Source organism: Amblyomma mixtum, chromosome 1 (genome assembly GCF_055824585.1).
Source record: "Amblyomma mixtum isolate Tamu chromosome 1, ASM5582458v1, whole genome shotgun sequence".
In the NCBI taxonomy this organism is placed as follows: Eukaryota; Metazoa; Arthropoda; class Arachnida; order Ixodida; family Ixodidae; genus Amblyomma; species Amblyomma mixtum.
Window position 1 is genome coordinate 197,080,163 of NC_143012.1, and position 27,034 is coordinate 197,107,196.

General features: G+C 50.9%; 1 protein-coding gene across 32 annotated transcripts in view; it reads left to right on the forward strand.

Annotated features, from left to right (window-relative positions):
* Positions 1 to 27,034, forward strand: part of LOC149370499 (uncharacterized) — a 586,025-nt gene that overhangs the window by 387,933 nt on the left and 171,058 nt on the right. For all 32 annotated transcript variants that reach the window (XM_089561750.1, XM_089561766.1, XM_089561742.1 and 29 more), the window contains exon 5: positions 8,919 to 8,966. In XM_089561750.1, coding sequence (XP_089417876.1) covers positions 8,919 to 8,966 — 48 coding nt within the window. The remainder of the gene's footprint in view (positions 1 to 8,918; positions 8,967 to 27,034) is intronic.

Sequence of the window (27,034 nt, forward strand, 5' to 3'; positions counted from 1 at the left end):
TGCGTATGGTTATAAAAAATTATGAGCATGATAAAGCACACAGGGGGAAGCTTTGTCGGAAAACTCAGGCAACGGTGGCCGGTAAAACCTTATAGCCCGCTTTTCTGCGAAGGAGCATGAAGAAGATAATTGCAGTTCCTTGGTCTCACTTACCTTAATTTGTGGTTTTGTCATTCACGTGTTGTGTCGACGTCATGAATTTTTAATTCGTCCCAAAGCGCGCGCCGACTGCACTCTAAGCACAGAGGAGTAAAAAAGGAGTCCTTTATTGCATTCCTTTTTTTTAAAAAAAAGAGTGCGCGAGAGGGCAGCTTACTGGCTTTTCACTCCCATATAGGCATATTAGCGACTAATGTATGCCTACTGCTCTGGTGTCCCTTCGATCGTTTAAGAACGCCAGGGAACAATTATTTCCTTGACTCTCGGGATATCTTTTGCACCGTCGAGAATAGACTGTTTGGCTCGCACGAGGTTGCCACCATCGACAAATAGGCGCGACTTTAGTGTGAAAATTTTAAAAGTTTAAAAAAAGAAAGCGGGATTCTACCTGTGCAAACTGCGGAAGCAGTCCTCCGTATCGCCGCCAGACGAGGCGCCCCCTCTTGGACGCGAAAGTCGCCAATATATCAAGGAGAAAGCCCTTAATGGCTCATATACTGTCGTCCGTTAGCAGAGGGTGTCACACCTTTGGCAGAGTTTAACTCGTGTTAACTCGGGAACTAAAAGAGATAGGAGAAAACGAATTATTCCTTCAGATAGAGGAGGAAAACATGAACCTAGAAGCCATGTTGTATGACTGTAGAGTAATTAGTTAATTAATTACAGTTAAAAATGTCAAAATTGCGCCGAAGTAGCGCGGACGACTATACAGCCACGGGAACGGTGTGACGTCACATCCACCGGAAGTCGTCACGGCATAGTGAAAATTGCCCCAGAATGGTCATAAAAACATCGGATTTGTGTGAAATTAGATGCAAAAATGTGTAATTAAGTGTAATTAACACTTAAGATCGCCGAACGATGTATAATTTGGGCAACGGGAACGGTATGACGTCACATCCACCGGAATTTGTCACGACATAGTGTCCTCTGCTTTCGCTTCTCAACACTTTAGTTGCCAGAGTGTCCTCGCATTTTTTTGCTGCGATATCGCTGCGTCTACAAAGCTTTTTTTCGTGTCATTTTCATTATAGAAAATATATGGCTTATGTCTGACGGAAAGCCTAAGGAAAAAAAAAAACAAGAAATGAGCAGCCAACACAAAGCGGAGTGGGCTGCTATCGGCGCCGTAATTTTCAGCCGCGGAATTCCTTGGATGCCTTCTATACGGCCCTGCAATAGTCGTCGCCGAACCCGCCTGCCGGTAATTGCATTGTGTCCCGCCTGGCGCCCCAGCCTGCAGACTTTCATGTCAGTACCCGCGTCCTCATAGGTCGGGACAGAGATCACAATAAAGCTGCGTCGCTTGTATATTTCTCTTGCGTCTCGCACACCCTGTGGGGCTAAACAGCGTGCGTTGAGAACTCTGTCGTCTGCATTTGGAGCAGTTCACGCCCTTTGTATTGTTGCGTGTCGGCTGCTGACAGAAAGCGGCGGTTGATGGCTAGACGCCGCAGCGAAGGCGTCAGGATCACTTATCGGAATACGCCGTCTGCTTCCATCTCCACCCTGAGCCTGCAGTCAAAAAAGTCCTCGGTCCTGTTACATTAGCCATGTGAGCTAATGATGATGGGAGCCATTTCTCTCTTGTGATGCTCACTGGCGCGTGCTGCAGCTTGCAAGCTCACATTTAGACCGGAACCTCTACTCCTCCCACGCAAAACCCCGAGGTCATGTCGCTCCGAAGAATGACCTTCAAGCGGTGGAGCGGGGGGGCGTGGCTGTGACGTCATACCATGTGACTCGCCGCGCCCCGGCGCAGCTGCGGCGCGCGGAGCCGGTGGCGTCGCTCGCCTTGGCAACTGCGTTGAACAACGTGATTCAACGCTCACCTCGCAGTTGCGCCGAACCACGTGACTGGACGTTCATCTGATGAGATAATAAAAAGCGCCGGATAGATTAGCACAGCTTGCTTTCCTGGTGCTGCTTACAATGCTCCGTTGATGATAATGAGAACGCCGATGTAGTACTGCGTGAGTGATTGCACAGTGAGCCGCCGCGGTGGCTCAGTGGTTGTGGCGCTCAGCTGCTGATCCGAAAGACGCGAGTTCGATCCCGATTTCGGCGGTCGAATTTCGATGGAGGCGAAATTCTAGAGGTCCGTGTACTGTGCGAGGTCAGCGCACGTTAAAGAACCACAGGTGTTTGAAATTTCCGGAGCCCTCCACTACGGCGTCCCTCATAGCTTGAGTCGCTTTGGGACGTTAAACCCCCAAAAACCACAAACCGATTACAGAGTGAGTGATTATTAAGCGAGGGATTATTGAGTGAGACTAACACGGAGCTATGGTCAGATATAACCCAAGACCGAAGCAGCAATTCCCTTCAAAGTAGGCCCTCCAGCCAATTGCATCGACGGACTGTCACTAAGTAGTGCTTAATCCCCTTGTATTTGCTATCGTGACAAATCGGGGGCTCGCGGAGCAAACGGATTATCCACGGATTTAGCCCATTAACCGCTATGCCCCGCCAATCAGTCGACGCCATTGGCTATACGTCGGCCTCCTTTGAGGAGAATTCGCCGCTTCGTTCTCGCCCTACCTTTTCAAGTCCGGGTCACTCCTAGGTGCACTTTACCCAGCCCCCGTTTCAGCGTTCACCGCAGTGCCGCGGGCGGGGTCAGTGCGTGTGAGCGCAGCGACTGCAGCGCCCCCCTGCGCGGCGGCTTGTTGCGCGCCTTTCATTAAGCCGCTCGCATCGTGGCAAAAGGGGCCCGCCGGCTCTTCCTTCCGGCTCCGGAAATTGAGTTCCCCGCGCCGGGTCTAGGCGCAGCCGGCAGACCACAGACGCCGGATGCAAAGGAGCCTCCGCGCGCTGCCGACACTAATTTCACCATCCCGGCCGCCGCTTTATAGTTGGGCCAGCCGCACATTACCGCATTTTTCTCGCGGCTCATCTCGCGCCGCGGCCATATATGCGAGCCCGACAAAAGGAACGAGCTGAAGATGAACCCGAGAAGGCAGTCCGCTCGCCCGGTTGCCTAGCAACCGACCCAAGGAAAGAGAGAAAGGGGGGAGGGGATCATTATATAACGGGAGCCTGACGAAACGAGCAGGTATAACGGGAATTGAGTGAGAACCCTAACGTGCTGGTTTCAGTAACGAAATGGTTTAGGATCATGTGGTGCAATTCCAGACGCATTCAGAGCCTTCAGTTGCGAAGTGTAATGCGTCAGGATTTCTCCGGAATACCGCAGCTCCCGTTTCTTGAGAAAGGGGGGGAGGGGATCATTATATAACGGGAGCCTGACGAAACGAGCAGGTATAACGGGAATTTAGTGAGAACCCTAACGTGCTGGTTTCAGTAACGAAATGGTTTAGGATCATGTGGTGCAATTCCAGACACATTCAGAGCCTTCAGTTGCGAAGTGTAATGCGTCAGGATTTCTCCGGAATACCGCAGCTTCCGTTTCTTGGTGACATCGTCCGAGGGATTAAATGCAGCGAGTGGTGGAAGACCTAAACAAGTAAAGTACCGCGCGGTAGGAAAAGAGTTAATGCGAAGAAAACTGAATTAATGTTCGAGAGTTTTGGACGGGAAAACAAAGGCGGTGAAGTACCACTGGAAGTATCGAGGAGTACATCCGCAGGTATGGGTTCTGAGAGAAAAAGAAAAATTACTTGGAGCATAACGTCAGCTCGGAGTGCATTTGGTGGCTGTTGGTTCTTGTGCAAAGCATCATTGAGCTTTTACTGATTAGCGACACGTTCTTGGCGGTGAAAAAAAAATGGCGGGAAGGAGGAAGAAAGAAGTCTTCATTTGAGATCGAACTATAACAGTATGCGTATTTCACACTATCTGCCCTTCCTACCCTTGATGCAATAATCGTACAAGCGAAGCCTTTTTCTATTTGCTGCACTCTACAAAAGATATTAAACACCTTTAGCATACCGTGTACCGTGTTAGCGTTACCGGTACCGTAGTACCGGGAGCCTGCGCACAGCCAATGCGCATGCGCAAATTGCCTTAACGGCGCCACGTACGCGGCAGCTGGGATGGTGCACGCAGCGTCGGAACCAATCTGCGTGTGCTCACCGCCGGTGAGCGGGCTCCCGGTACTCCGGTAACACGGTACACGGTATGCTAAGGTAGCATATCGTGTTACCGGTACCGGAGTACCGGGAGCCCGCGCATGCTGAAGTTAGCATACCGTGTTACCGGTACCAGAGTACCGGGAGCCCGCGCACAGCCAATGAGCATGCGCAAATCTCCTTGACGTCGCCAGATGGCGCCACGTCTCCGGCAGCTACGCGCACGCCTGCAGCTTTGGGACCAATCAGCGCGTGCTCACCGGCGGTAGGCGGGATCCCGGTACTCCGGTAGCGGTAACACGGTACACGGTATGCTAAAGATGTCTATAGAGAGTTATAGCATATCGTTACCGTGTTTACGTTACCGTTTGCCGTGTTACCGGTCGCCGGACTTTCCGGTTAGCGCTGCGCACGCTAGAAGACGTTTTATCATACCGTCTCTCCCGTAACAAGTTAACGTAAGGCGAAAACGAAGGATGATGATGGTAGATGCCCCAGCATTAATTACAAACAGAAATACGCATGCATTGAAAGCATTTCTTTGCAGTGAGGTGCTACATGCTCTTTAATCATCTTTTTCTCTGTATATAAAGACGTGCTCACTACTTTTCTGCTAACGGCCGGCTCAGTGGCTTCAAAAGTGCCCTGACCAGTAGACAAGTTTACTACACAGAACGCACTAAGCTTGTGTACGCTGCGCTTACTGCGTTGCGAATGCTGTAAAAAATGCAGCTACAACACCTTCTGTTTGCCGCGCGCAGCGTCGCTTCTTTGGATGTTTGGATGCACGACTTGGATGTAAATATAGGGGCGCGATCTGGTGACAGTAAGTCAAAGCACTTGAACTCTGAACTGGAGAAACTTTTTTTTTCTGAATTTAGTGGTGAATATGACAAGCATTACCAGAATGTTTTTGTTTTTCCAGGAAGAAAACTATGGAAATAGAGAGAAAAATATTAAAGCTGGCACAAAAGCTACAGTGTTGTTGCTTCCTTGGCTACGCGCTTGGAGGAAGGAAAATTTGCGACGCGGATAGCTAGGCTTAACTGCTCGAAAATCACAGAATTATCTCAACAACATGGGCTAGTTGTCACTTAAACCTCGACGTATGGGTGAGAGTATGCGAAATAAAAGCGAACCGCTACCATTTGAGTGAGCTGTCGCATCAAAGAATCCAGCGGTGACATGCATTTATTCCGAAGCGTGCGAATAGGGCGCCGCCATGTTTGTTTACAAACCGCAACGCTAAAGAGTTTCCGTAAAGTGTTACCGGCCCAGTAATGGGCGCGCATGCGCAGATGTCGCCAGCCGAGCCCGGTAAACGGTAACGTAAACACGGTAACGATATGCTATATCTCTCTTATCTTTAGCATAGCGCGTACCGCAACCGCTTACAGTAAACCGCGCCCCGCCTCTCCGCAAGCGCTGATTGGTCCTGACGCGGCAGACTTGCAGTATGTTGACGGCAACGTGGCGCCATCTGGCGCCGTCAGTGAGATCTGAGCACGCGCAATGGCGCCTCACGGGCCCTCGCGGTAGCGGCACGCCTTACGCTAAAAGCGCTAAAAGTATTTGATGTGTCGGTTCTTCCTATTCTTAACCAAAACGCACCGCTTGCAAGCAGGGCCAAGGCGGGAAAAGTTCACGGCCGTTGCTGCACAGCACCTGGCAAAGATAGGAATGTGAAACAGTAAATCAATGTCAAGGTAAAACAGAAAAATACTAAGCTCTTGCAGCTACTCTCATTGAACGCGTCTTGTGCGATATCGCGCCAGACATCTTGCGCAGTGTGAGGCATGGAGGAGAATAGGAAGGTTGAGTCAGCTGTTTTAGCTCCCTTTGTCTCCTTTTTCATGGTACGCAATAACTGCAAGTTGTCACATTTCATTATACCCTGGGTCTTAGCTGGCAGAAAATCATTTTCGGCGATTGAAAATATCCATTTATAAGCACGTTAAAACTGCTTTCGGGCCGATGGGTGACAATATTTAGTCCCATTTGTTTCACTTTCTTGCTAATCTATTGTTTTTTCGCTTTCATGAGCCATGGTAGTCATTGCAGCACGGTGTATTACAATTCTACTACAAGACAACGCCTAAACTGCTTCTACTCCCCGGGCGCAATGTCAGAACGAATTTCTCGAAAGTGCGCTGAAGCTCGAACAATAGCGGCGAATTTCATTCCCAAAAATAGCTCTGAACGTTGCGAGCTCCGCAGAGTTTATCGATGCGTTGCAAACACCCAAACAAGTGTTTTCCCGGCAGGCTATATATCAGGTCGGGAAATTTCTCCCGGGTTTAAATCGAGACAGCGAAACGGGCTCCACGCAGCAGCAAAACTCGCGTGTAACTCCCAAATCGTTATTGAAACTCTACATCGATTAGGCTTCCCTTTTATAACGGGGCAATTTTCTGGCGATTGCGTGGGACGTGTGCGCAACTGTACTTTTTTCTCTTTCAGGCGTTCCCTTGTCTATTTCATTTTCTTGCCGCTGAACCGCAGAAAACGGAATGAAAAAAAATGTGCGTGCGGTAAAGCATTTTTCGCTAGCTCTTTTTTTTATTATTCGTGTGTTCTTTCTTTCGCTCTGCTGCCTGTACCACGCTTCGGCTGTGTGCACGGTGCGCTGAAAAGAATTTTCAATGAGCGCCACTGCTCCGAACAAAGGCATGCCTACATATATACTGTGTAAACTTTTCTGGTCGTTGAAGCGGAAACTATTCTTGGCGTTATGGGATACGTTGGTGCTGCGTTTCCACTTTTTTTTTTTGCTGGTACTGCGTTGTTGAAGTCTCCTGTAGGGTAGATAAATCAGACGTTACTTGACGCAGTAAAGCCTTAACGCTAAACGATGCAGGGTTTCTTCGTTAAGCAGGAAGGGGGAGAAGTAATCATAATCCCGCAGCACACTGTTCTTTCTGCACACACTGTACGCGTTTGTGTTATGCCCGGTATACAAAGCGGGCTTGCAGAGAACCAACTCGCTACGCAGGGGATGTTGCAATCGTTCCACTGATTGATAGTTTTCTGTAAAGAGCTTCACACTACAGTTGAAAGCAACGGGGCTGATTTATTCAGAGCATTGGGGTTTAAGGACAGTGGAGGCAAAATACGGTCAGGAATAGCCAAGCGAAGGTTATCTGATTGGTGGCTAAAATCAAGAGTTAAATTTTACAAGTCATGAATAGATGGCGTGAACCGGCGCTCGATTGAAAGGGTTGAGTCTTGTCCGTCCGTCCGTCGATCCATCCATCCATGCGTCCATGCATGCATACGCAATCAGTCAAGCCATCAATCAATCCTTCAGTCAATCCATCAATCGGTCAACCCTTCCCATCCAATCATCCATCCATGCGCGATCAGCAGCCATCAGCGCAATACTCGGATCGCAGCAAAAGCGAGATCGCACTGTGCACGATGGCAGACGAGCGCCTGACTGATTGTGCTCTTCCATCGGTGCACCCGGCACGGCCCAGTCATGCAGACGCATGATATATGCGCTGCTTTGCAGATTTTGGAAGGCTAGAGATGTAGTATGTTTTCTGCGTTGGAGGTTTCCATACTGATCGCAGTGCCGTAACATACAACTAGCGATCGGAGTAAGCAACTTTTACCATTATGTGCAGGACGCTCCTGCGCAGAAAACATACTACACAAAAACGCGCGGCCATGTGCGCACTGTGAGCTGTATGTTCCTGGAACAGTACCAGTGCACGAATGCGTGAAGCACTTGACATAAGGACTCTTGCAATTTTATTACGATGTGAAGAATGTTTTTTTTTTCTTTTCCTTTTTGCCCACTAATTGCTGTGCATAGGGGAGTTCGTGTCGCCACGTATTTGAGATTTGTCCTGTATTGATATTTGAGCGGCAAGGACTGTGAGTCCTACAATGCACCCTGCTCAGACGAAGAGTGATTGAATACGCCATTACAAAAATTGCGTCGGTAAGGGTACGCGGAGCCGCAAACTTTTTCTTGCTTGTTATACGCGCTTCATCCTGCGAGCACCACAGAGGCAGGATTGTAGAGAGCAGTGCCATCAATGTAGGAGCTCTTCAAGACGAACGATTTCTTCGAAGACATCATGCCTTACCACTTTCCCTTCTAAGGGAGAAAAAACACTCATGAAGAGAACTCTAGACCTTCCAGATCTTTCACTGCGGCGTCATCTTTCTAGACTTTTCACTTTCCAAAAAATATATTACACAAATCAATCGCTAAAACAAAGTCTTTTCGCTGTTCCAACTTATGTGTCATCTCGTATTGATCACCAACTCAAAGTGAGTGTTCCAAGTTGCAGAACTGACCAGATTTTTATTCTTTCCTGCCCAAGACCAGCTCAGACTAGAACCACCTGCCCGCCAGCATCGTCTCCATCTCTGAACCAGAAGCTTTTAAATCTGCTCTTCTTCATCACCTGTGTTAACAACTCTCCTTATTGTATTTGATTTTGTATAAGTATACTTACCACTCCTATCTGTAACGCCTCAGCGGCCCTGATAGTAATTAAATAAATAAATAAATAAACTGCTACTACAGGATCGTGTACTTTGTATACCCTATTCGCAACGCTTGTATTCTTCCAAAGAGCGGCATTTGCGCGTACTGATGTTCATTCTTGTCGTGCACGACGTCGGGATGTTTGAACGGGAACAGAATAGTAACCTCGTTCTGTGGTTCTGTTTTTTCTTCTTTCTTTCTTTCATGTTCCCCCTCTGGACGAGCAGGGAGGCCGTCGGAGCAGGCCTGTCCGACAGGGCCCTGTCGGAGTACAGGTGAGTGTAAACCTTACCGGGCTTCTTTTAAAGCATGCCCCTGTGCAGAGGTTTGCTATCGGCGCACGCTTCTCGCCATTTCTTGTGTATACGGATGGACTACGCAGTTCGTTTTGAATGCGCAGTCATTTGTATACCTGCGCTTCCATGGCTACGTCACCACCCCCATTGCAGTGTTTTGGGGCATAGGGGGAGTTAAGCAATTATAGAAAGCGAAATATCCATTGCGTATGAGGTACCACAACGGGCGGACCCTTATAAAAACGGTCTATAGACTGTCTATAGACTTCTTATTGACTCTATTGACTTCCTATAGATATTGCTTTTTGTATATTCATAGTCTATAGAGTGTCTATAGACAAGTCTACTAAAAGTGTATGACCATAAATCTATAGATTGTCTATAGACTGCCTATGGCATTTGTATTGCCTATAGACTTTTGTCTATAGACAGTCTATAGACTTTATAGACAAAAATCTATAGACACTCTATAGACTGTCTAAAACTTTTTTGCAAGGGGATGGTGCGGGCCGCACCATAACGGCTACCATGATTTACTGGCTGCACAGAGTTGTTCTTGTACAGTTATTCTTCCTGCTCAGCTGAAACTGTCTTTCATCGCGCTTTTTTTTATTTGTTCTTTCTGCAATCCTGATTGAATTAGCTTTCGTCGGATAATTTTAAGTCTCTTGCTCGTTCTTGGATCTTTATGCAATTTTTTTCCTCGATATGCTTACGCGCATGAAAATGTAAAATCTGGAGCGCTGCACCAGCGAGCGCAACCGTCGTGTTCCAACTGAATTGTGGTTCTTTAGGCTATATATGTAATGACTACGGCATCTAGAATGCATATGTTCGTGCAGCTTCGAATCTAAGACGCACTGAAATTCTGTTTTCCCTACGGCTTCTTGCACCTGGCTTAGACGCGGCGAGTTAGCGCTCTTCACCTCTGTTCGCCTTCCGCGGCTAGTGTGTCGCAGTCAATATTGCCCGGCCGTAAATTGTTCCTCCTTTCGAGAAGCTCGAACGATTGTTTTTTTTTGTTTTTTTTTTGTTTTTTTTTTTGCATTTCGACGTTGCCGCGTCAGTCGCCCCTTTGTTGCAGACTCTAGACCGTCTTTGAAGTGGGCTGGCTCGCGGACGCTAATTCGTGTTAAGCGATACGTCGTGTAGGCGAATATTTCCACCATCATCCTGACTGTCACGTCGTTATGAGCCGCGAACGCCATCAGTTTCGCCATTTGAACTTCAGAATTTCTGAGGGAAGCGGCACGAGATAGATGCGTTCTGTGCGTCGTACTGGGATGCTGCACAGCTCAGCCTGGCGCGATTAGCTTTATCTAATCGAGTTGGAACGTCCTGGTCAAGGACCGCGAGAAGGGGGATATGCGCGTCCTTTTGCGTCCGTAGCGTGCGTTGTAAGTTGGGCGAACGTGACAGCGCGCGGTTACAAGGCTCAGGTTGTGACGCTTGTCAGTACGACGGAGTTGGTGCAGTGCGAACAAATGAGTCAAAAGTAGTGGGAAAATGATGTTGGGACTTAAAGGACTTTCATAGGTTGCTGCACAAGCTTAGCTTTGAAACGCCAATGCATGAATTATGGCTACGGTGAGGGCACGTTGGTAATTAATTATTCGTGTAACTGAAAAGCGCAGAGAAAACCAAGAAATGTAAGATACAGCATAGGCGCTGGCTCGCAACTGAATCGAGGTTCAAAGAGACGTTGTTTATTCAGGTTTACTGCGCGAAATCAAAGAAGAACAAGAATTAAAGCACTCATGGTGAAGAATATACAAGTTTTACGGCAGAGGAGCTCAAGTCTGATGGGTTTCGCCTGCACTTAAGTTGTTTGGTTTGGTTTATGGGGTTTAACGTCCCAAAGCGACTCAAGCTATGAGAGACGCCGTAGTGGAGGGCTCCGGAAATTTCGACCACCTGGGGTTCTTTAACGTGCACTGACACCGCACCGTACACGGGCCTCTAGAATTTCTCCTCCCAAGAAATTCAACCGCCGCGGCCGCGATCGAACCCGCGTCTTTCGTGTCAGCAGCCGAGCACCATAACCACTGAGCCACCGCGGCGGCCACTTAAGATGTGGTCAAAGACCCGGTTTTTCCAACCATTTTATTTGCGAGGGGGAAAGCTCGTATACCTATGGAAAGCCATTGAGCTCCCGGAGCTGGGGATGGAACCCGGGCCTCCGGCATACGAGACGGATGCTCAAATCATTACGGTCCATGGGCGTCCGCTCATCACTCGTCACAAAGCTGTGACGAGTGATGCATATCGCGACATGTCGCACACGATATGCGCTGCGCGAGTTTTCATTATATATATATATATATAAAAAAAAATAACCGCGCATGTGCTTGCATCTTTAAACTCTTCCGGCAGATAGTACATATGGTACGTGTGTGCGCATTGCAAGAAAATGAGCTACGTTCAGTTAGGTCGGTTGTCGCCGAGCTGGAAAACGCGTCGGCATCTGCAACGTCTGGTAGAAGAAGTTCAGTTGTCTTTGAATTCTGCCACGCACACCTGTAGTGCAAACATCCGCTGCGCGAACAGTCCTGGCGTATCATGAACGTGTAGCGGCCTTACCTCTGCGTAAAGTTTCCGTCTATAGGCGTAAAGAGTGAGCGAAATGAGCCTTTTTTTTTCATTTCTGCTTCTATTCTGCGAGAATAACACGCAATTGCTCACCACGCTGTTCTGCTCGGAGAATAGCAGTCAGTTTCGGTCACCGATGTGCGGAGGCTTTTGAAAAGCGCCACAAACGTTTCTTGAGCATTAAGTCAATGTGTCACGCGTGTAGTACGTGTCAGCGTACAGCATTCAACCGATCGTATTACGTCTAGCCAATTTACATGCTCGTTCTTAGCGTCCATCCGTTTTCACTCTTCAGGTTTGGCACAAGATACTAACCTGCCTTTGCACGTAGAAGCCTTACTCATATCTTACACGCTGTACAGGCTATAGACCTTTGCAGTAAGGGCTCCCTGGGCGCTGCCATATTGTTCACTGGACTGTCGTGAGCACCTCGCGCTAGCACGGTGGAAGCGGCGGCGGAACCGGTTTCCGACAGTCCAGAGAGGAGGTGTTTCCCTCGCCCGATGCAAAGGTATATATAGGCGGGAAAATAAAAGTAAAAGCAAAGGCGATGAAGACGATGAATTAACCACTCCTCCCTTCCCCTCCGCATTTCGTCGGAGGAGAAGGAGCGAGGGGGTTAAAGACTTTGTCGGTGGGAACACCGTCGCCTGGTGCGCGGCAAGGCCTTAGGCTAAGGCGAAGTCTGCTACGTCTTTCGGAGCTATAGCCGCAGATAAAGGCGACTGCTTCTCCTTCCATCGCCTTTGCGCGCCACTGCCCCAAGCAGCGCACTTGTTATTCGGCCTTCGCTCCCAGCTTTTGCGGTGTGTGCGTAGTGTATACCACGAATCGTTGCGTTATAAGCCAGCGGATATACTCAAAGAAAAAGCAAACTTCTAAACGCTACTTGGAAAGATGGAATTCAGGCTTTTCGGCCTGGAGTATATGAGCGTTTATTGTTTTTGTTTTTTTTTTCATCTCTCTTAAATCCTTCGTAACAATTTTCCAGCCGTTTTCGTTAAAGCTCGGTAACGGCCAAATTGCAGGGTCGCGTGAGCGGGCGCCCAAACTTCTCCAGTTTCGAAATGCACTCTGCAAATCCGTCGGCACCGGTCTGTTGGGCAGCGCGGAATGAAACGGTAGCGACAGCGTAAAGTACAAAAAAATATTCTTGGAGTGTCGTGTCGCAAGAGTGCGGAATCCGCTTTGCACTGCGTTCTGCTTTCGACAGTCCTTTAATGTGCTGTATTCGCCGTTTTGTGCGCGAAAGCCTGTATGCATTTATTATTTCATTTTCACGCTCCAGGCGCACCCTGGAAAAAAAATAAAAGCCAGAAAAAGGCAGACTCTGGAAAAGAGTTTCTCTTTTCCAGAGTCTGCCTTTTTCTGGCTTTTTTTTATTTTATCGCTTCGGCAAGCGCTAGAGGCACGTTCGGGCACCTTATTTTTATTTACGAACGAAAATTCGGCAAGCGAAATTTGGTTCCAGTCTGCCTTACACTTTTATTAGCGGCTTACCTCTTTCTCGAGCATTTTCTGGCCACTGTATAAACTGCAAGTGGGCGGTAACGAAAAAAAAAAATCTGATTGCAGCGACGCTAGTGCATGGCAATGCGCCGTAGTGTACCTCGCGTTAATGAGAGCCACGGACTGCAGTTTTCGCTCGTATTAAACGCGGCTGTCTGACTTTTCGTTTTCTTAAACCCTCGCCTGACAAACGCTATTCGATAATCACCGAGTCCTCGAAAAATAACAGAAAGGTTTCACAATTCCAACCATCCGCTGCTTAGGTTTTCACTGCGGGAGTGCTTTGGGGCCTAAGAGCATCACAGGTATCGTACGAGCAGTGGGAGCAGTGGTCTCGAGATCTAACGTCAGATCATTAGAGTGGTCCTGACATCAGCGAAAACCGCTGTAGTCGTGAATTAATTAGACACGTACAAGCGCAAACAAACAAAAAAAAAACACTGACAGAGAAAGAGACTTGGACAACACGAGCGCTCGTGTTGTCCGAGTCTCTTTTTCTGTCCGTGTTTTTTTTTTTTTTTGCGCTTGTACGTGTCTGCTATGAACCAACTAGCCGAAAGGTCTGTGCTCCTGAATTAATTCCGCCCACCTGACTCAATCACGATTTAAAAAGCCTACAAAGATTTATCTCTCTCTTTCTCTCCAGGCACGTTAATCGCTCATGCCGCAGTTGTCACACCCTGTATATTTCGCAGTGCGGAGATTTATTAAACGCGCCGGTTTCGCCACAGGAACGAGCGAACATCACGCGACACAGTCGGCACCCAAAAAAGCGCCTATTGGCTGCCGAGGTTGAGCAACGGCTGGCACGCGTCATCACCGGCGACAGAGATGAGGACTGCGAAAAATGGATTGAACGAAATATTAAACCGCACTTTCATCCCGCGCTACCGGTTAACTCGCAATATATGACATGTTTTCATCCCGCGCTCGGGATGCGAGCTCGCGACCGGTCGACGTCGATGGCTTCCGCTTCCGGACGCGCATATGAAAGCCGCTGCCGGCGAATCATATTTCCTATCTCTGTTCCGCTTTTCACCGATTCTGCTAATCTCCTCTGCGGATATCGCCTTACTCCGTAACATGCACGTGTGCGAAAAGCCCCCGAGCCCCATTAAAAGGCGGGTCGAGCAAAAAACTCCGGATGTCATTGCTGTCGCCGTTGCGTTCTTTTCTCTCCTTTTTTTAGTTATTAGCGCCGTCACCGCTTGCGAAACGAAATAGGATGAAAGTACATGCTTGGCTGCGAACGTTGCGCGGTCGATAGGGGGCGCAATTTACACACATGCGACACTGCACACATGTGTGTGTACACATGTGCAGTGCACACATATGCAGTGCACACATGTGCAGTGTGTGGTAGATCTGTGGAAACAATTGAACACCTCATACTCAAATGGGATGGTATCCATCCGGATGTCGATGCAGGCACAGTCACTCTTCCTGAGGCCCTAGGGTTTAAAGATAACAACGGTCACGTAAATAAATCGGCAGTGGAAGTTAGCAAAAAGCGATTGGAGGATTGGGGGCTGAAAAGCAGAGATGTGACATAAGGTTAGAAGTGTAGGAAACCGTAGGTAAAGAAGACGTCGAATCTTAATGAGAATTGACAACACAGTTGAACAAAAATAAATAAAGAAAAGCTGAGCATGGCGGCAACTGTCACCACCCCGTTTCAAAGGGGGCGCTCCTATCCATCCATCCATCCATCGACACACTGGACACGGCGCGACTCAAAAGCATGTGATCCCATGGCCCCCGTTTCGTGGCTTGTCATTGTGAAGGTGGCTGTTGGGCAGTGAAATGAAAAAGCAGAGTGCAATGGAATGTGCAACACGGGAATGTTCGTCTGCCGAGGCCTTCGCCCGCTTTTCACCGAATGGACTGCTGCAGTCAGAGGCTCCGCGCATTGAACGGAACGAAGCGAGGCTGCATGGCGACTACGTGCTCTTCGAACGCATGTATTTAGACGAGTGATAGAGCTATTCACGGGTGTGTAAGTGTTTAGGACTAGCAGGATTTTTCCACACCCTTAAAGGGCAACTGCAGCATTTCTTTGAGAATTTCGCGATATTCAAGGATTCAAATCTATATAGGCTGTAGGTAAACCATGTCAAGTGTTTTTGCAATAGCATTTAAAATAGTGACGTAATCGACGATTGAATTTTGCGCTCCTCCTCAATGCACCGGAGGAGTGCAGGAAAATTCAGCGTGACGTCACGGAAGGTATGATTTCAAATTACCGCTGTCGTCAGCCACACCCTGCCCTGACTCGTTAGAGGCTGCCAAGCAACTCTCGGCAAGGCTCGCCTTCGGTGGCGTTGTTTTTTCCTGTCAAATCAGGCGTTTGTGCATTTGAAATGTACCGATACCTTCGATGACGTCATCATGCACCCCCCCACTTGGCGTTGTGCGCTGTGGAGAAGCTTGAAGGGCGTCCGGATTTTATTCAGCGATTACTTCACTATTTCAAGGGCCAGCCGAAAAAGACTTCGCATGCTTTACCTGCAAGTTTCACACATTCGACCCTCTTAAAGGGACAGTGAGGAGAGCTCTATTAATATTTTTTTTTATAGCAAAATCCGATAGTTCGGCATTTCATGGCTTCGTTGCCACTTCGCCGGCCGCGAAAGATGCATTTATTTCTAAGAAATTTGGATTCGAAGTTGAAAAAGTTTTTCCCGCCGCTCAGATTCAAACTTGGGATTCTCCTATGACGACACAGGACTAAGTGACGTGAAACATGACGTGCACATGACGTAACGCAGACTCCGTGATTTCTGACGGCCAGCAGAGTGGCCTAGCAGCAGCCGAAATGAAAGCTACCGCCGGCCGCACGTTGAAGGCATCTATCGGCTATTGCGGCCGTCGCTACCGTCGCTTCGCTCACGTTTGCACCGGCATTTTGCCAGCGTTACGATGGATCCTGTTCTCGAAGTCGTCAACGAAGTTCTCGCAAATAAACACCTTTAGCATAGCGTGTACCTTGTTACCGTTAGCGGAATACCGGGAGCCCGCCCACAGCCGATGAGCAGGCGCTGATTGGTCCCGCTGCTGCAGGCGCGTGCGTAGCTGCCAGATACGTGGCGCCATCTGGCGACGTGAAGGAGAATTACGCATTCATTGGCTGCGCCTCAGTGATTCGTAGCTCCTCGTGTTCCAGTGTTTCTAGAACCATTGGTTCTAGCAACACTGCTTTGTCCTATGACGTCATCACGCTTGTACTTGCGAGTTTGGCCTGTGGCGGCGATACCTGTATTTTGGTTCTTGCTCTTTTCTACGTTACAAGAGCTTTGTTGTCAGTATGAGTGGCGTTTTTGTAATCAGGAGCTGGTATTCTGTCGATACAAGCCAACTTCAAATTCTCCTCAGTGTCCCTTTAAGCTCGTTGATTTCTAAAACCTATGCAGTTTCCCTTTAAGCTCGGCTTAGGGGGAGGGCGTTGCAAACGCAACTAAACTAAAGGGAAAGTACTCTGTGTAGCCGGATGCAACTCAAGAGCAAAGCGGCTTTTCTCCGTCAAAGGACTCCCCTTCCAGCCAGTGGAGTCGGCCGACTTTCATGACCCTCTTAGCGGGGCAATGCAGGGAGTGTCACACGAAATGGGATGGTTCTCTCCCTCCATGGTCGGAAATAGTCCCCTCTCTCCATTGTCACGCCCTGCTTTGTCACGCGTTATAACAGGGTCATGAAAATCGGCCGACGCCATTGGCTGGAAAAGCCGTTTATTTCTTGACTTGTATGCGCCTTCACTAGCCGATATGCTCAATGTGTCTGTTTTCTTTCTTTTTTGTACATGGTTTTCTACGTCCTGATGCGAGCAACGCGTAGCTCATAGAAACGCAAATTTCGTCTAATCTGTTTTGGCGAACTCTACAACATTTCTGCGCCGATATTACATGGAGCTCAATTACATATCTGCAGATTTCCTTTTTTTTGTATTATGGATGCCCCTTTCTAAATCAGTTTTTTTTGTGCGTGTGTGTATCGTTTCGTCTATGAGCGTTCGAGCAACCGGTTCGAGTAGATAGGTGCGACAGCCAGCAAAAGTTTCCTCGTGCCTGACGATGGCGGCTCGTTCTCTTTCGAAACTTTTGTCGCGGATGTACTGAAATAGTTCTGACTTTGCATACCCTCTCTCACGTTGACGCACGAACTTGAGGGCGAAAGTAGCTTTATAGACGTCACTACACATCATGCATAGGCTCGAATTCGAAATAAGCCCAGAGGACGTTATTGCGTCTTCAGAGCGCGATTGCACAAACGTTCCGCGAGCGCACTGATGCACCGCAAGGCAAGCAGTAGGAAATGGCAGAATGGAGAATGTTGCAGAAACCACCTGCCCCCTACCCCCTTCTCCCTCCCCCTCCACTGCCTGCATTGAATATATTCTGTCATCCAAAGAGGCGATGACAAATCTCCTGTCTGCATAGCTCGACCATTTTTTTCTTTCTTGATATTGTACCCTGAACATGCTTTGAAAGCCCTGCACTGTGTTTAGTGTATACGCATCCTTTGCTATCCCCTTTCCTTTTTTTTTTTGCATCTTCAGATTTTGTTCTCAATTCGATCCTTGTACCCACCCCCTCTGTAAAGCCTCCTAGGCATTGAGAGTAAATAAATAAACGAAGGGAGTAAAGAGAGCACACAGAAAAAAAAAAGCGGGAAAGAAAAGCCATAATAATCGGGACTTTTCTTTTTTTTCGAATCATGCTTACCAACTAGCCTATAACGTATAGCCTCGTGAATTCAGCCTCCTGCAACTTTTTAAAGCGCAACAAAATTTGGGTACACAAAAGTTAACTTGCTCCTTTTTCTACAATCAGCATCGTATATACCTATGCTGTATACCGTCACCCAGACCTCCTGTACTGTGTTGCGTTTTCAGGCTAAGCAATACGGCGTCTGCAGGAGTATCTTAATCTTCTTTTGCCTCTTGATGTCGCGTACGTTTGGTTGGCTAGCGCGTGGAATATGAAACGCCCACGTTGGTTCTCCTTCTCCTAACTGTGGCATTTTCAATATCGCTCAGACAAGGGGGGGCGCTGTGAGCGCGCGGAGCGAGAGAGCGTCGGTGCATCGGCTCCGCCAATTTTCGGCTGGAGCCACGTATCTTCGACCGCAACCCCGTCAACACAGCCGCGTCTGGCTTCCCGAAGTCGTCAGCTACCTGTGCATACCTCTCGCACACAGGTGGGGCAAAATTTAGGCCTTTTAGGGCCGATCTTCACTTAGGTGTCGTGGCGGCGTCGCTGGGCCTAGCGCCTACGGCGGCGCCCGGCCGTGAGTGAGTCGCCCACCCGCGGCAAGATGGCTTCGCCAAACCTGCAACGTGGCTACGACCCGGACGCCATGGCCTGGTCCGAGGTTCCAGCAAATCCAGCGCCTGATAGCCCGGCCTCTGCGCCCTGATGTGCTCGGGGATCGGGACCAGGGTCTTCACCGCATTAGGGCGAAGCAGGCAGACTACGGAGGGAAGCCTTCGGGAGGAATAGCAAGCTTGAAGGTTTATTCTACATTTTGTACAGTAGCAAGTAGACCAAAGTCAGGAAATGGGGGAAGATGATCTGGCACCCCACAGATGGCTGCTTAAATGCAGTTCAGATTCCCCAGGCACCCAGCTAGGGAATCTGATCTCTGGTTGAGCGTCCAATGGGCCGCCAGCGTCTTCTTAGGCTCCGCCTTCCCCACGTGGCACCGCACACCGCACAGACAAACACACACACGGGCAAGGAGGAACATGGCGTCTCTGAGTCGCGAACTGTTTTCCCAGGCCCAAAGGTCGTTGCTGCTGTGTGATGAGCTTGATCGATGGGGACGCGAGCGCTGACCGCTCACAACGGTGACCTCTTCAGGGACAAATTAGCCGTGTCGCCCCTCTGCTTTGTCTGCTGCCCAGGGCGCACGCGGGCATTGAGTTAGCGGCGCCGCCGCTCCGCCGTCGTCGCCACTGGGTCTCATCGGTCAGTCCACGGGCAGTCCGGGAGAAGCACCACGCTCAGCCTTCCCGGCGAAGGGATTAGACGCCTTTGTGTACGCCGACGCCGTCGCCAGAAGCTGCCCCACGCAGTGTCTCTTTTGTCTCCCCCGAACAGCAGCGCTTTCCGTAGCAGTAGCCTGATGACACCGGACTGGCTCGCCTGTTTCCGCTGCCAGTCCCCAGGAGCGCAGTTCGGCACCAGAGCTGCAGTCAGCATCGCCGGCGAAGGGGATTATAGCCTTTGTCCGCCGACGCCGTCGCCAGAAGCCGCGCCAGGCACCCTTTTCCTTGCATCTTCTCCGAAAAACAGCACCGCTTTTGGCCGCATACCTGATGGCGCCTGACTGTCTCGCCGTTCTCCGCTGGCTGGGCCTCCGATCATTACAGTCCGTCCGCCGCCAAGAAGACGTCACGAAGTGGTTGCAGCTGATCGGTGCACCACGAATGTACGTCAGTGTCCGAGTCCTTCTGCTCGACAGGTCGGCCAGGAAGCCCTGCACATCTTGCAGTGGTCCTCGAAACGGAGCATTAGTGATCAGGCCTTCACTAAGCCCATACCTCCAGCAGGGCAGCACACGGCCAACCTCAGAGAACTGCCAGGTTTTCGGATAAGGTTAAAACAAAGACTGTAATTTTCGATACACACCACAGCCCTCGCTCGAAAGCGCATGCCTGGAAAGCTGGCCTACCGGACCTAGTTGAGCCAATTTTTGTTTTCTTTTGTAATGGAAGCCACTCGCTTCCGAATTTTGCCCAAAGAAAACCGCTCCAACTAGACGACAAAGAGAACAAAACGGTGACGCTTCAGAGATGCAAATGCGGAGAAAACAAATCCAAACTTTTTTTTTTTTTCTCGGGAACTTTAAGCACTTACAATAGGGCCACGGAGAAAACACGTGCTGAGGCCCTCACGTTTCAGTTTTCTCGCCCTCTTTGCAATGGAGTTCAATTTGTAATTACCACTAAAATTACGAACGTGCTTACTTCCCCTCATTTGCATGACCGCATAGTGCCGTCACCTTTGCTCAACCTGGCAAAGCTTCCCTCAATATCGGAGCCCAACTCTCGTTAACATGTCTAATCCTTAGACAAAGAGACTCCGGGTGCTTATGCCAGTGTCCTACAATGGCCCGGCTTTCCAGCATTTCCGCGTGATAGCGGACGCTGCTATACATAAGCACTACGTGTGCATTGTCAAACAATTAGCATTAAAAGAAATGCCAGACCACTGCTGCAAAAGTTAACAACGAGCATCCGAAAACTACATGTGCTCAAAACATTTTTCGGCAGCAGCAAAAAAAATATAAAAAGCAAACAGCAGAGACTTTTTCTCAGAATCTGCTAACCACCCCCGTCGCGACACGAGGGGTCCTATTCTTCAGCCGCGCTCGGCGCGGTCGCAGACTAACAGTAGCTGGGGCCGCCGAGACCCGACAAAAGCCGAAGGGCTTAAATGCGCGTTCACCTCTTCGGGCTCCAGACGCCACGCGAAATTGATTTGTTCCGCACCCCGGCCGCGCGTCTCCTACACCTGAGCAGGATTTGAAAAGAATGCGGGAGGGGGACGATCTAAGAAAGCAATGCCTATGAGCATTCCCCCCTCGATTCAAGAATGGCCTCAGACTGAAACGCGTTCTGCTGCGCTCTTTCGGGTGGTAGCTATGCTTGCTTCTGTGTGGCCTGCTACAAGCTTCGCTCGTCCCGCAAGAACTACCGCAGCGTCGCCACGATGGGTCGAGTGGCCTTCGTTTCATCTGAACCCTTCCTGTCAGTCTTGCCTTTGTGCGGTGTCTATTGCATCTGGCGTGCCGCGGTGACCGTCTCGGCCGACTGCACTGTTGGCTGGCCTTTAGCTTTCCAGTGTCTTTGGCCCGTACTGTGTCTGTTGTCAGGAGAGCACGCTCTCGCTTGGTTCTCCCTGCGCGCGGCCGCCCTCTGAAAACTGCCTTAGCAGATCGGCCCTGCGCGCCTCCCTTTCCTGCGGTGTCCTCACCCTCCGCATCTTCTCTCTGATGCAGCACCGAGCCGCATTTCCCACTTGATTTTGAACAATGGGCTCGTGCTTTCGGCGAGTCACTGCATGTTGCAGTATCTAACTGTTTCATCGGCACTTTACTCTCTCCTGGGCATAATGTGCTCTCCCGAGGTTTGCTGTTCGAGCCTATGACACTAACGCTCTGGCCTGCAACTGGACCTGAAACACGCTGTTCGCCTAACGTAGCGTTTTTGTCCTGTGTGCTACCCTCTCGATCGCAGCAATCAACCTCACTTATCAAAAGAGCATCTGCCTCAGGGTTAGAGACGGCCGCCTTCTTCTCGGAAAGTGCACGCTCCTCTGGGCTCAAAACCGCCGCGCTGCACATTTCCTTACTGCTAGCAGTGCCTACATTATCCCCCGAGCCCTCTCGGCTTGCGGATATGCACTTTTCGCTAGCCTTAGTGTCCTGATTATCCCCCGAGCCCTCACGGCTTGCGGGTCGGCACTTTTCCTCATTCCTAGCCTTAGTGCTTACACTATCCCTCGAGCCCTCGCGGCTTGCGGATCTGCACTGTTTGCTAGAATTTTGACCGAAGTCCTCGGTCCTCGCTGCCGAAGTGACCCTTCTTTCTGGGACCAAATCTGCCCCTTCCCGGCACTTCTGAGCAGCTGCCGTGTCTTCCGGCGACTGAGCGGAGCTCCTAAGTCGCTCGCTGACACTGTCGTGGTGTACCTGACCACATTCACTTTGGCTTTCGAGATCGACCTCTGCGGTAATTCCAAAGTTTCGGAGGAGCGCACTTCTAGCTTTCGCGTAGTTTTTCGCATCCTCGTCCGACAGGCGCGCTAATATGTTGGCGACTTCACACGGGAGGACACCCAGCAGCATTATTGACCAATAACCCTGGTCCAGCTGCTCCTCCGTACAAGTTCCTTCAAACTTTTCAAGGAAAGTCCTGATATTACCGCCTGTCCTGAAAACACTTAATCGAGATCGAATTCCTTTCATTCTGATCAAGTTAAGTTCACGTGTGATTTCCCGCAGATCTCTTTCGCGGTCCTTTTCCTGCTGTTCCCGAGCTACTTCATCGAGCCGTTTTTTCTCGATCTCTCTTTCATGCTCTCGCTTCTTTAGTTCCTGTGCCTTCTCTAATTCCTCCCGAATGTACTCCCAACATCCGACTATCTCCTCCGCGTCTGCACCGCTTGCCTCAATTGCCTCAATTAAGAGCGGTTTCCTACGGATAGACCCACAATCAATGCCCAATTTCCCGCATATCAAAACCAGGTCCGGTTTGCGCAGCTTTTTCCAGTCCATGTCTGCTCCCCAAGCGACGGCTAGTCTCTACTAGTGGTCAGAGAAGATTCCCAGGCAATCTCTGGAGCCACATTACATTACCTAGGTTTACAAATTTCCAAAGTTGTACAACCTGGCAAAACTCAAAAGAGACAAGACCGTGCACTTACCCATACCGGAGCCAGGACGCCGCGCAGACCATCCCACAGCTGCCAACCAGTTGATGTGCTCGGGTGGTCGGGACCAGGGTCTTTACCGCATTAGGGCGAAGCAGCCAGACTACGGAGGGAAGCCTTCGGGAGGAATAGCAAGCTGGAACGTTTATTTTACATTTTGTACGGTAGCAAGTAGACCAAAGTCAGGAAATGGGGGAAGATGATCTGGCACCCCACAGATGGCTGCTTAAATGCAGTTCAGATTCCCCAGGCACCCAGCTAGGGAATCTGATCTCTGGTTGAGCGTCCAATGGGCCGCCAGCGTCTTCTTAGGCTCCGCCTTCCCCACGTGGCACCGCACACCGCACAGACAAACACACACACGGGCAAGGAGGAACATGGCGTCTCTGAGTCGCGAACTGTTTTCCCAGGCCCAAAGGTCGTTGCTGCTGTGTGATGAGCTTGATCGATGGGGACGCGAGCGCTGACCGCTCACAACGGTGACCTCTTCAGGGACAAATTAGCCGTGTCGCCCCTCTGCTTTGTCTGCTGCCCAGGGCGCACGCGGGCATTGAGTTAGCGGCGCCGCCGCTCCGCCGTCGTCGCCACTGGGTCTCATCGGTCAGTCCACGGGCAGTCCGGGAGAAGCACCACGCTCAGCCTTCCCGGCGAAGGGATTAGACGCCTTTGTGTACGCCGACGCCGTCGCCAGAAGCTGCCCCACGCAGTGTCTCTTTTGTCTCCCCCGAACAGCAGCGCTTTCCGTAGCAGTAGCCTGATGACACCGGACTGGCTCGCCTGTTTCCGCTGCCAGTCCCCAGGAGCGCAGTTCGGCACCAGAGCTGCAGTCAGCATCGCCGGCGAAGGGGATTATAGCCTTTGTCCGCCGACGCCGTCGCCAGAAGCCGCGCCAGGCACCCTTTTCCTTGCATCTTCTCCGAAAAACAGCACCGCTTTTGGCCGCATACCTGATGGCGCCTGACTGTCTCGCCGTTCTCCGCTGGCTGGGCCTCCGATCATTACAGCCCTTCGAGAACTTGAAGTTATTCAAGCTAGTGGAACGCCGCTCCCGCAAGCGGAACGCTTCCAAGAAAGCGGACGCCACGTCGCCAGGCCGCTCAACACGGCACAACGCTGCTGCGCGCGCTGCAGCGCTTCACGGTGGGCCCCAGGGACCTGCTTGGAAACCAAAGCCGCTGCCGCGGCTTCATCCCGAAGACATCGTTATCATCCTGAAGCCCCGGGTGACCGTCGCTCTGAAGGATGTCTTTCAACATGGTGAGCTGGGAGCAGCGTTCGCGGCCTACCTGGGCGCCAAGGCCGCAGCATCGCTCAGCCTGCTCCCCACATGGGAGCAAAACCTGATCGTGGCAGGCACCCGAGAGCCGCACGTCGCAGACAAGCTATTGCGGGACTTCGAACTAACAACACCGAAAGGCCAGCTCTCTATGTACGGCCAGTTGAAGCTCACTGGTGACGTGTGCCGCGGCGTCATCACCGTGGCCAAGCACGAGACCAGTGAGTCCCTGCAAAACAAGATCCAGTGGCGTGCTGGAGAGCTTGCCGATATCCGCAAGCTTGGAAAATCAGACGTCGCGGTGCTCACCTTCGTGGGCAAAGTGGTGCCGCGATACGTTCATTACAACTCGGAAGTCACCCTTGTGCGTACATATAAGAAAACCATCCCGGCCTGCGTGCGGTGCGGCACCGTGGGACACCGAGCGGACACATGCCCCTGCCCGGATCAAAAGTGTGGCCTTTGTGGCAGTGCGGTGTCGACCGTCGACGGGGTGAAGACACCGCATGAGTGCACACCGTCCTGTGCAGTCTGTGGGCAAGCCCACGCCACCAACTCCCGGGACTGCACGGGGAAATTCAGGCAGCTCAAGGTGCCCGGCCGCAAGACTAGGCGCCCAGAGCTCCCTGGAAAACAGCGACCTGGCCGGCAGGCAAGTCATCCCAATTCAGGTGCCGGTGGCGGAACGCCGCGTGGAGCTGACGGCATCGACAACAAAACGTCATCATCATCATCCTCGGTGAAGTCACCACCCGGGAACAAGACTACGCCCCCACCGCCACCGCCCAGCGGCAGGGACGCTGGCCACTTCCCGGCGCTCAAGACAAATGGCGCTGCCGGCGCCCGGGCATCAGCGTCTCAACACGGCAAACAACAGGTGAGCAGCTGGGCTGAGATCGCCTCCTCCTCCTCCCATTCCCCCTCCTCCCCAGTTACCGTCTCCGCACTCGATGCGGAATACAAAAAACAGATCGACGTGCTCCGGGCACAGAATGAGCTTTTGCTCAACAAAATTCAAAATTTAGAATCAAAATTGGCGTCCGCCGCTCCGAGCCCGCAGAATTCGGACGCAATGGAGAGCGACGCGGAGATCTCGCCTGCCCTCGTGACAGCCATCTCCGCGATGGAGGAGCGCTTAACCTCTAAATTACGATCTATGATCGAGACCGCCATGGACCAAATTTTGACCAAGGTCAAATCTGCCATCCCCGCGGTAGTATCAAAACACATATTGGACAACCCCCGCCTCCTCCGTCGGACGGGGCCCATTAGGGACGTATCCCGTCCTTCAAAATTCAACCGTCTGATTATTGATTCGGACAATGAGGACAGCTGCCCCGCTCCTTCCGTCATCACCCCCTTGATGGCGCAAGTAGCTGGCTCTGAGGCAGCCAATCCCTCCTCCTCCCCCCCAAGAATTTTAAATCATGGCGAGACACCTTAATCAAAGGAGTTCCGCCATATCCAATTCGGCCGTGTCAACTTCAATAACACAGTGGAACTGTAGAGGCTTTAAGGACCGCACTAAGCGGGCCAATTTCCGCCTCTACCTTGAAACTTTCGAGTCCTTACCAGCCGTGGTTGCCCTCCAAGAGCCAGGCCTGGGCGCCACAATTTCAAATTACACGACGTTCCAACAGGACCCCGCGTCTTGTCTTCTCGTTCACAAAGATTACACAGCCAACCTAGTGGATCTCGACCTCCAACTAGAGTACTCTTATGTAATGGTGACCCTCCTACCAGTCCGCCGCAGGGACCCACCGTTGCATATACTCAACGTGTACTGCTCTCCCAAACTAAAGCGAGTGACTTTTGCGGACCTCTTTAGCCGCGCGCTAAGAGTAGCGGGCCGCGATCCCCTGCTGATTGTGGGCGACTTTAACGCTCCCAGTCAGCAGTGGGGGTATCGCAAGGAGGAGTCGCGCGGGCGTAAGCTGGCGGAGCTTGCGTCCACGTTGGGCCTCACCCTCCACACGGACCCTGTCCACCCAACCCGGCTAGGAAATTCCGTGACACGGGATACATGTCCGGACTTAACCTTCACTCGCAACATACGACACGCAGACTGGCTCAACACCGAGGAGACCCTCGGTAGCGACCACTGCATCATTAACACTACACTACGCACACGCCCCCTCAAGCGTCCAAGAACACAAGCCCATATCCCAGATTGGACGAAATTCAGGCAAAATTTTAACTCACTTGATAATACACCCATTTCCGCGCAAGGCTACACAGCATGGTCCCAACAGCTGCTGGCACACCTTTCCTCGCATGAAACACACATCCAGCTCTCAGAGGCGGTCACGGACGTGGATAACCACCTTCTACACCTCTGGGAAGCCCGTCGCAGCCTCGTCCGCCGTTGGCGACGGCAGAAACACAATAGAAAGCTTAAAGCTCGAATTGCCGAGCTTACCCAGAAAGCGGCAGAGTACGCGGCCCAACTCGCCGACTCCAACTGGGTAGATAGATGCAACACGGCCGCGCGACATATGTCCAGCCGAAACACGTGGCGTCTCTTTCGAGCCCTAATCGACCCAACCCAAACACGATCCGAAACACAAAAACATTTGCAGCGAGCACTGCACGCTTTTCCTGGCAACACGACTCAACTGGCACAGAAACTTCGGGACCAGTATCTGTGTACAGCCCAAGACCCCCGTGGATCTGCGTACTCTTATGCAGGCAGAGAGAACACGGAGCTGGATCAACCTTTCCAGCTCCATGATCTGCGGGCGGCTCTCGCCAAAATGAAACGGGGCACTGCGCCAGGACGGGATAAGGTCACCGTCAAGCTTTTGACGAACCTTCCCGACTTGGCATACCAGTCCCTCCTGGAATACGTAAATGCGATTTGGCGCGGGGACACCCCCCTGCCAATCGAATGGAAAACGGCTTTGGTCACATTTATTCCTAAAGCTGGCAAACCAATTGACACAGATAACCTCCGCCCCATCTCTCTCACCTCATGCGTGGGCAAACTAATGGAGACGATGGTGCGGGATCGGTTATCTACATATCTTGAACACAAACAAGTCTTTGCGAGCACCATGTTCGGATTCCGCCCACACAGATCCGCACAGGATGTCCTCCTGCAACTCAATCGGGAAGTCCTTGACCCCCTCGAATGCCCCCATAATGACCGGGTAGTACTCGCCTTGGACCTTAAAGGGGCATTTGACAATGTAACACATGAGATCATACTCACTAACCTAAGTCACACCGACTGTGGCCTCAAC